General features: G+C 39.8%; 1 protein-coding gene across 1 annotated transcript; it reads right to left on the bottom strand.

The window, feature by feature from the left end:
• Window positions 1-2,135: 2,135 nt before the first annotated feature.
• Window positions 2,136-9,357, bottom strand: LOC119293403. The gene is made up of 5 exons (XM_037571893.1): window positions 9,133-9,357; window positions 8,016-8,171; window positions 3,346-3,399; window positions 3,120-3,251; window positions 2,136-2,620 (listed from the first exon to the last, which is right to left on the bottom strand). Exons 1-5 carry the CDS (start codon window positions 9,343-9,345, stop codon window positions 2,246-2,248), a joined length of 930 nt encoding a protein of 309 aa, XP_037427790.1. The 5' UTR covers window positions 9,346-9,357; the 3' UTR covers window positions 2,136-2,245.
• Between the last annotated feature and the right edge of the window lie 960 nt (window positions 9,358-10,317).

The raw sequence follows: 10,317 nt of genomic DNA, 5'->3' as shown, positions 1-10,317 counted from the left end.
CCAGTTGACTAAATGATACTTCTTCTTGTCCTCATTTTCTTGCCAGACCAGTCTAGCTCTGAAGAAATCATTTTTTTAATTCCAGCAGGTAAGGGATAAAAAAGACATCACATATATGGGTATGTTAAATAGGCAGGACTGGACCAAGGTCACTCTACCTGCTATATTTAATAATCTCCCTTGTCAATAGACACATCTTTTTTTCAATTTTCTCAATAACAGTCTTCCAAAACTTATTCCCTAGCCTCACATCAGAAACAGGTAAACCTAGGTATTTCAATGGCATTTTCCCAAGCTCACAAGTGAAAATTTCCTGATATTTTTCTGCTTTATTAATAGCCTCACCAAACAAAATATCTCACTCTTGTGAAAATTAATAGTCAATCCTGATATCTGTTCAAATGCACTGAGAATGAATTTTAAATTTCTGGCACTTTCTTCATCATCTTGTATAAGAAATATGGTATCATCTACATAATGAAGCATGTTCACACCATTATTACCAAACTCAGACATTACCCCTTTAACAAAACCATTTTGTTTGGCTTTATCTAGTATGATGGTCAAGACATCAACAGCTAAATCAAATAGCAGGGAGACATGACATCCCCTTGTCTCAGCTCTTTATGAGTCATATCATTTACCTTGACTCCCACATGTCCACCAGTCATAGTGTGCATCATCAGGTCACACCATTGACCAGGAAAATTCTTTAATTTCAGCATTTTGTAAAAAAAATGGCCATTTTACCTTATCACAAGCCTTCTCAAAGTCCGCCTTGAATAAGAGTGCACTTTGTTTTTTTATGATGGATAGTATTTAGGGCCTCATGTGGCACCACCCTCCCCTCCATAATATATCTCCCTTTAATAAAGGTAGTTTGTGTAGGGGAAATAATGGGCTTGATCAAACTGCTCAATCTGTTCATCAAAACTTCAGTAATGATTTTAAAGTTAACATTGAGAAGATAGATTGGATTAATTTTTTGAATTATCTAGCATCTTGTACCTTAGCCACCAAAGTGATTATTCCATAATGGGATATCTATTTCTGTGCCCCTCCCTTCCTTAGTTGTGCTTAGTTTTGCCCATAGCATCTAACTTTCCTCACCTTTGCCTTCCACCACTCGGCCCATTCTCACAAAATCCCAAACGGAGCCTTGCTGCCAGGTCAATGCAGTTGACCGTTACCTCCTCAATTATTGACGTGTGGGGCCTCAGTTCTTTGGACATGTGGGCCGCGAATGGCAGGTGGACCGTGGCCGTGACCGCTTATGACGAGTGGGACCTGGGCTCGATGAGCTATCGCTTTCTTTTGCCTAAAATAGCCCAACCCTGAGCGAGCAGCCGCATCCCCACCCAACAGCCGCCGCTGTTCTCGTTGCAGTCCCACCACCGCCGTGCCCTAGCAGCCCCGCTGCCCACTATGCCCGTCCGCCGTGCCCTAGCAGCCCCGCTGCCGTCGTGCCCTAGCAGCCCCGCTGCCCACTCTGACCGTCCGTCGTGCCCTAGCAGCCCCGCTGCCCACTCCGACCGTCCGCCTGAGCTCTAATGGCAAAGCGGAACGGTGTACGTCGCAGCCCACAAGAACCATCCGATATAGTTGGGCAACAGGTACGTCTCTAATCAAACCCTAGCAATTAGGATTAGTCGATTGAATGGGTGATTTAATTGTTGTTCGTTGAGCTACTCCAGTTTGCAAACAATATCGACATTTTTTTAGGATTGGAATCCTGATAGTGGCAGCTAGTTTGAAAAAAAAAACCTTAGAAATTAGGATCGATGATGTTGATTTGTGAAATGCTGCCCAACTGGCTGCGGGTAGGCTAGAAGGATAAGTCTATGTGTTTGTGTGCAGGTGGTTAAGTCCTAATGTATTTCTTCCTATAAATTTCTCGCTTCCAATCTTAAAACGACAAGCAAATCTTTTTCACCCCACCATGAAAAGAAATCCCTTTGTTGATTTCTAACCTCATTGACATCACAACATTCATGAAAAAACTTCTTTGTGCGGGAGCATGCAAGAATATCCACTTGCATATGAAATGTGATAACTCTCTTATCTTCTTTCTCTAGCGAGCATTTGTCGTATAGGCTATATGGAAATTGAATTGCATATAACTGTGAGCATACATTGAAAGGGGGCACATAACGAAAACATCAGATTAACTAAAGCAATTTCTTTCGCCAGATTATTTTTGAAATACAAGCTAGATTGGAGTTATTGTCATTCAAAATTAATCTAATTAACCAGTGCAACCACCTGGGCCCCCATAGTAGAACATGTTGCCTTGGACCTGAAGCTGAAATACACCAGTCCGATAGCATTGTTTGTGGCTCTCAAAAGCATGAAGACTACCCATAGGAGGATCATAACCTTTACCATTCCTATCAATATACTGAACATTCCGAAAAGATGCTGCTGAATTGCTTCTTGGCCAGTGCCCGTTGCCCATCAGTGGACTAATCTCCCCGGAGAAGGAAAAAGTACTTCCTACCCATTCTATATCGTCGGCATGGTCTTGCATGCCATTGAGAAGACTTTTTGGCCAATACCCTACTGGGCTAAGATTATTGATATCATGTCCAAAGTGTAGCCACCAATCTCCATCTTCTTTACTCTACAATATCAATGTAAAAAGATAGTTACATGACCTGTCAGCCACAACAAAACATACTCAAATACAACGGCAAAAAAACAGGCATACTCCCTTCATTTTGAAAACATAAATGATGTTTAATTTTTTGAAAAGTTCAACTTTTCAATTGACCAAGTTTACAGGTAAAGACATCAATATCTACAATACCAAAAGTATCATTAGGCTCATCGTGAAATAATTTGTAAAAAATATCCATCTTACAATATATTTTTCATATTTTATCAATTTGGTCTTATAGATGTCGGTATTTTTCTATTGAATTGTTACTGATAGAAATAGTTGAGTTTTGAAAAAAAATGTATTTCAAGATGGACATAGTATTATTCCGGCTTCATTTGGAAGTCGATTTTGATACCTTGATGCTAAATAATAATATAAGCATGTGCAAACTATTACGCGATCTCCAAAAAAGGATTACGTCTGTATGACTGATAGGGTTACCGTGTTTTGAAAATCATACCTTAAATATCTTCAATGTAATATTCATGTGTCCACGAGATGGCTCCAAAGTATCTCCGGGAGTAATAGTAGCCAAGTTTACAGGTACAAAGCCGTCACAATCCAAGTTAGAACATCCATTCTTCCTATCAGTCTTCCGTTCAAATTAAAAACACATTTCAAGAACATATCAGTTAAATGCAGTCTTCGTATTATGAAATGAAATTTGTGAATTGATCACATCATACCGTCCAGTATACGAAGAAATGTGTTTTGCTATCACCATATAGATCTGGATCAATCTGTAAAAGGAAATGGGTTGACTTCTTTATAAATGGGTCAACAACATTAATCCAGACCATATGAATATTTGCCGTGAGGTCTTGAGTTTGCCGCTAGGATTAGCCAAGGGACATAAAACTTTGAGTACCACGTCTATGACTAACAAACACAATATTATGCAGCAACAGCTTGAATTCAGAATTATATATGTGTCTGGCCGACTCACGGAATTGTTCCTCTAGCTGCGCAAAAGGATTAGTAATTTTGGATCAATTAGTTATACCCCTCCTTTCCATGCACATGCAATGCCAGCGGGTAGGTGATAGTCAAAAGCATGCATGGCAGTGGGAGAGGACTTGGAGCACGCGTGCTATTATTTTCGGCTCTCGATTTTAAAACTTTATATCTTTAGTTCAAATTAAGTTCCGCTTTCACATTTGTGTTTCTCTGGATGAGGACTTTCAAATAAGATCCATTTTAAGTATATTTTGTCGAATTTTGAAAATAAACATTAAGTTTCAACTCATGAAACTTAGTATGAGAAACTCAATTTTTATATCCATGACTGACAGAAAAAATATCTTATAATTTTATCTATAAAACTTGGTAAAAGGGAGTGAGAAGATCGCAAGTTTCAGTTGAAAACTCAGAAGTTTCAACGATTGAAACTTAAAATTTATTATGCTCTTATGCGGGATCTAATTACTTCGCGAATCGAGTGTGTCCCCGCACCTTCGTACCCCTGCGAGTTTTTAGCATGGCAGCTAGCAGTCCAACTTGTGTCGCCATACCAATGCAGTTGTTGCGTAGTACAGTACACGGAAATGAATGAAGGCAACGACTTAGTTTTTGTATTCTTTCCTTTTTTTTTTAAAAAGGAGGATGTACCCTGGCCTCTATATCTAGACGATGCATGCAGCCATATTATTAATTATTTACAAAGCCATACAAGGTGATACATCAATAAGCCTGAAGACACCATCTTGGCAACGTTGTTGCTACTCCTATCATCTTGATGAAGGTGTGCCGAATGTCCGGGCCTAATACCAAACAAACATCATACCAAAGCCTAACATCTAAAGCCGGGTGTCCCATCCAAGCCACTACCTAAATTGAGTCCCACACCGGTCTGGCACACTCCCAGTGAGCGCCGCATGCTGCAAGGGCCGTCGCCTCCATCTTTCCTCGGTCCATCCTCAGAGCAGAACTGATGCACCGACCTTGATAGGCCTCTCTGCGATCAATGCCACCATGACGCCAGACAACTTTCTCCTCCTGCGCGAGTCCATCTCCAATACGCGCCCATCGCCGAACCTCCGCGGCGCCATGCCGCCGGGATCCGCCGTCGGTCTTGCGGTAGATGTAACACCGCTCCTCCTCTTGTCCCCTCCAGCCAGCACGTGCTCCAAAACGATGCCCCCAGAAGGGACAACAACATCGAAAGTGCCATCATCATCCGATCCGGTAGACCTAGATCTAGGGTTTTTCCCGGAGCATCACGAGTGGGGAGCCATGACCTACAACAACGATGCCTCAAGAAGGGAACCGAACATAGTCGGCGCGATTTTCACCGGAAATCATGGCCCCCCGATCTCGCAGCTGACTGAAACCGAACGGAGCTTCGCCGTGAAGCCGCCGTCGGCACGCCGGCAGGGAGCCTCCAGCCGCCCCTCGCCGGTCCTCCACGCGCCACCAGTTGCCACGCCGGGGCGGATCTGGACGGGACGCCAGATCCGCGGCTTCCGTCACCCATCTCTAGGCATAGACTCCACCGAGGGGAAGAGCACCATGCCGGCCATGGATCCAGCCACCGCCGCATAGGCAAGGGACGCTGCCGTACCTGTCGCCTCCGGGTGATCCCGCAGCCCCCGCCGTGTCCGGCCGTCCATGCGCAGCACGAGGCACCGCAGCACCGCCGCCGGACCTGCCCGCGCGCCGCCGCCGCCCGAGGATGCCCGCCCGCACCGAGCCCTCGTGCGAGGAGGAGATGGGGCCCCGCCGCCGCCATCACCTACCAGCACCTACCTGGCTTTGCCCGGCGGCGCGGACCGGCGGCGGCGAGGGAAGAAGAGGGACAGGGAACCTGAGGCGCCGGCGGCTAGGGTTGCCCCCTCGGTTGCTCGCGGGGGGAGCGACGCGAGAAGGTTACCGGTCCCTGTATTCTTTCTCTACTTCTTTCAAATACTAAAATTCTCATCATCATGAAAGACCTGACCACACCTGCCAACGAATGACCATGTCAAGCCTAGCATCCTTGCACGCACCACAAGTCACAAGTTCTACATCACGTGGTTGGCGGAAGACATCGATCCTCAGTGCCGGAGCCAGACGATATTATTGAAAGGTTGCACACATGCATCTCAGTTCTCAAAAATAAAAAATATATGCAAGTAATTGAACAAGGCCGTAAATAGACTAGTAACATATGCATGTTATTAGTTTAACTTACTTCCCACTATGACCAGCCTAAACGTGAGTCCACTACACAGCGACAAATTTCTTGTTTTCAAGTGAAGAAGCTGTATTTTGGCGTTTGTGACATCAGTTGATTTGAGGAACATTACTGTTTACAAACACTGTTAAAATGGTCGAGATAGAAACTGTTGGAAAATATTCTTGCTAAGAAACTACAGCTACAGGAATACAGTCCAGTGAAATTTACACTTTAACCATATATACTATCTAGGAAGATGACACGCACATTTATCCAGCTAGATTTCCTCCATCCTTTACATTCGGTATTTTTTTTACGCGTTATTATCCCAGGTCTCCAATTGTATTTTTATTTAATTACTTAATTGTTTTATTACCTTTTTACATATAAATGGTATAGGTATTTTTGAGCCAAAAGTATGTTTCCATAACACGTGAATATATTTTGGCATAAGTCCTTTCATTGCGTGTATTAGTTGTTGGAATTGACCATGAGTTTGACAACCAAAAATTGATAGCCTTGAGGTTTGTTTTTGCCATGTCTGATTTTCACCAATGATTCTTCCAAAAATCTCCACATAGAATTAAATCCGTAGATTGATTATTCGTAACTAAATCTTGTGTTCTCTTTGATCATTAATTGCATTACAGTGTATGTATTTGATTAGTGTGCTATTTTAGTACTAAAATAATAATTAAATTTGATTTTTGTGAAAATTATGTTTGAAAAGAAATGCACCTGCCATATCATTTTACTCTATGTTCATGTGCCTTATTTGTAGTCTACTATGTCTCTCTTCTACTCTTCAATGTCGGCACTTTGTAAACAGATGCTTTGGTTCTGCTTATTTTTATCGCATCGAGCTTGTTTTTCTTTATTAATATTTTAACCTGGTTGAGATGTTTTTTTAGCCACTTCACATGGTTTCTTGCTTAAACCTTTAGTAATGTAGCCACAACATCTCTTCACTTTCTTCATGATATATGCTCCGTCGCACACATAAATTATTTGACGTAGATCTCTGATCCTTATTACCTAATTCCATGCATGCCCTGTATGTAATCATTACACATGCATCCATCTTTGGTTGTTCCTAATTCACATCTCATTTATTATTGCCTTCGATGAACCTTTCATATTATCGAAATACACCTTTTGTGAAAAGCATTATCTTAAAATAAATATATCTATCATTTGAATTTCGCATTCACATGTTTGCATCTCTTATTGTCTCCTACTTATGCATCTTTCTCTACCATGTGTGTCTTTTCTTCCATGCTACGTTGTCAATCGAAAATGGAAAGGAAGAGCACCCTAGCGTGATCTGATCATCTTAATTATTTTGAGGAATTTAAAAAAAATATTTAAATCTAAAACACTAGTGAGGTACACTAATTTTTTTTCTTCCTCAATCCATCTTATATTTTTATTAGTGCAATGTCATTCTTCCAAGATGCATGCACAAAATTCTAATCTTATATTCTAGCTTTAAACATTGCTTATATGTTTATTTGAATATATATTGCCAAAAAAACTTGCTAAGAAACTTTATTATTCTTTCATCACATTAATGTATTTTATATTTTAATTTAATATAGTTTGCTTTAAAAAAAATAAATGCATTGTTTTGCAGAACACATCTATACTTTGGTGAATTTTGGGCCCCGCACAAAATACTGTTTTTACATTCGTTAACATAGGCCCAACTCATACATGTGTATTTAATTTCCCTAGTTTTCCTTTCGTTCCATGTAAAGGTTTTGGAGCTATGATTTGCTAATTAACATGGATGTACATGCATGCTAGTTAACTTGGTTGTGCATCCATGCGACATGCTTTCATAACAATCAGATAATGGACTACGGATTTCCGGCACTTCAATTGCTTATGTGTGTGTGTATGTAGTCCTTTCTGGAATTAAATTCAAACACTTGAATTACCCTCAGTTTGCATGCATTATTAATTAAATCTAGACCCACCGCATGATCGACAACTTATGTTTAGCCTTTATGGAGTACAAATGAAGATACCTGAAATGCATAATTCTGAGGCATCCTTCTTCTATATGTCTAATTTATTCAATGATATATATCAAACTATTCAAAACTTTTGATATCATCTTTTTTCTAAGATGATATGAAGATTGCACATGTTCATGACTAGTATAGCTAATGAAGATTGCAATATAGAGACAAATTTTACCTCCCATCCGGATACAAGTTGGTTCGATGTTTGGCTGTCAGCCACCGAGATATGGGCTGAAATTGATTGACCCTTCTTCAAATTTGGAAAAGCATAGACATCCATAGTCGCTATAGTACCAGCATATGCTGCTTCACCTGATTGATATGCACAATACTGTAGACAATGTTGTGAGTTAATTCGAAGTTTGAAATAAACTACTATGTTCTGGATAGCATTCTTGAACATATATGCCACATAGATGGACCGATTATACCACATTATTATTTTTACATACTTCATTAATAATTTCTAGATACCTCAAAGCAAATTTTATGAAAAAATCCGCCTGAGCACATATATTTTGTGTATAAATGGTATATTGCAAAAACTATAGGCACAGGTGATATTTTTGTAATACTTGTATTATGTCCTTGAACCCTTTCTAGTGAGTAGTATTAGTTACCTGAGATTAGTTGTAGGTTAGTCGGACACGCCATAGGTACAAAGTGTAGTGTGGGGTAATTGTGGTCAGGTCGACGTTAAGCTAGAAGATACGCAATCAGGGAGGAGAGGTGGAACTGGCGAACTAAGGGAGGTAGATCTGGATGGTGGTGGCAGCGATGGAGGGAGAGGGGAGATCGAGTGGTCTAGATAATTTGCTGGAAGGACTAACTAGCGTTTTGGCCACGTGGTGGGCTTGTGGCGATGAGGATGGCATGGCAGTGGAGGAGGTTGGGGTAGTTCTGGTGGCTTGGGGCTGATGTATTAGAAGATAAAGTGACGAACCCGAATGCCTGATCTAATTTCTAGGGTGGATACACACTGACTATTGGACGTAGAAAAGACAGTCAATTGCTAAAAACAAACTCTCACTAGAATTAGAATTTGTTATCTAGAGCTTTGGTTTTGGCCTCATGCTATGAGCATTTGCCCCAACGCTGATTGGACGCATGGGTAACTCTATGAAGCTTATCTATGTGATGCTTTGGATAGTAACAAGAATCATGCATAGTTGATGCAAAAAAAAAAACCAGACATACTCAAGAAAAAAGAGTTATGCAAGAGACTTCCAGCTGACAGTATTAAGGCATAAAATTGTGAAGGAAACAAAATAAGACAAGCATTTAAAACTTACGTGTGGTATTTCTTCCACTCCTTTGATCGAAGCCTCTGCTCTGTTAGAACCTGTGCGTGTGACCTTGGAACTGCTATTCAAGGATGGCATTCGTATGTGATGTGCTAATCTCCTAGGATACTCATGATAGCTTGATGCTGTCGACTTTGATGCCCAGGGATCTAAAGAAACCACAAAGAGTACTAGTACCAAAAGGCGTACCACATGTGGCATTTGCGAGCGTGATTGTGATCTGCAGTGAGTTTGGTATAGAAAAATCGCCTACAAACTAACAAGTTGCAGTAAGGAATTTTGTGTTTACCACAAACTTAAATAGAAGATTGATATGCCTTGCATCCTTTGTTTGGAAGTATTCATTAGTGGTACATTCAAGACATATCTTGTAGACATCAAAACAATTAATTACTTTGATAAATGGAAAAGAATGCACTATATACCATGTTATCCTCGGATGTAGGAGTATCTTTTTTTAAAAGGCAATAAATAAATATACTATTTGTTAAAGATGGTGATTTTTTATGCAATCTATTTGTGTATATGTTGCATACAATTAACGCTAGTATCTGACCAAATCATCGTTGATTCTCAAAGAAAATTGCAAAGAGAAATCATTTATCCCATTGGTTGGTTCGTCTAAATTGTTGTGCTGGCATAATCTTAAAGAGAAGATTGATATGTAGTATTGATTAAATAGAATTTATAGCATATACATGGGGAATATCTTTTAATCAAAATTTCCTTATTTCGAGATATGGAAATTATTTTCCTGAAATTCATTATTATTTGTAAGATATGGACGATCTTAAAAATTATCTTATTTGGTAAGTCTATAAATTAACAAATAAGACAACAAAGAGTAAATATTCGCCCTTGTAATTTTTATGGAATTATATTAGAATTCCAAATATCGAAAGTAACTAATTTCTCAAAAATCTTTAATTTCGTTGATTCTTCCATGCCTCGAAATTAATTATTCTTCATTACAATATATGCCATGTAATATCTTCCATATCTCGACAGTGATTAATTTCACTCTTTAGAAGATATGGCCTAATTATAGAATGGTTGTTTCATAAAGATGCAATAAATTAATGTACTACTCACTTGGCTGCAAAAATATACTGCATATAGGTTTGCCAACATAATTTTTGATGCTTCTATAAAAAAACACATATATACAATCTT

The sequence above is a fragment of the Triticum dicoccoides genome, chromosome 4B, assembly GCF_002162155.2.
Source record: "Triticum dicoccoides isolate Atlit2015 ecotype Zavitan chromosome 4B, WEW_v2.0, whole genome shotgun sequence".
NCBI classification, from domain to species: Eukaryota; Viridiplantae; Streptophyta; class Magnoliopsida; order Poales; family Poaceae; genus Triticum; species Triticum dicoccoides.
The sequence above is the reverse complement of the archived record's forward strand: the minus strand, read 5'-3'. Positions and strand labels throughout refer to the sequence as shown.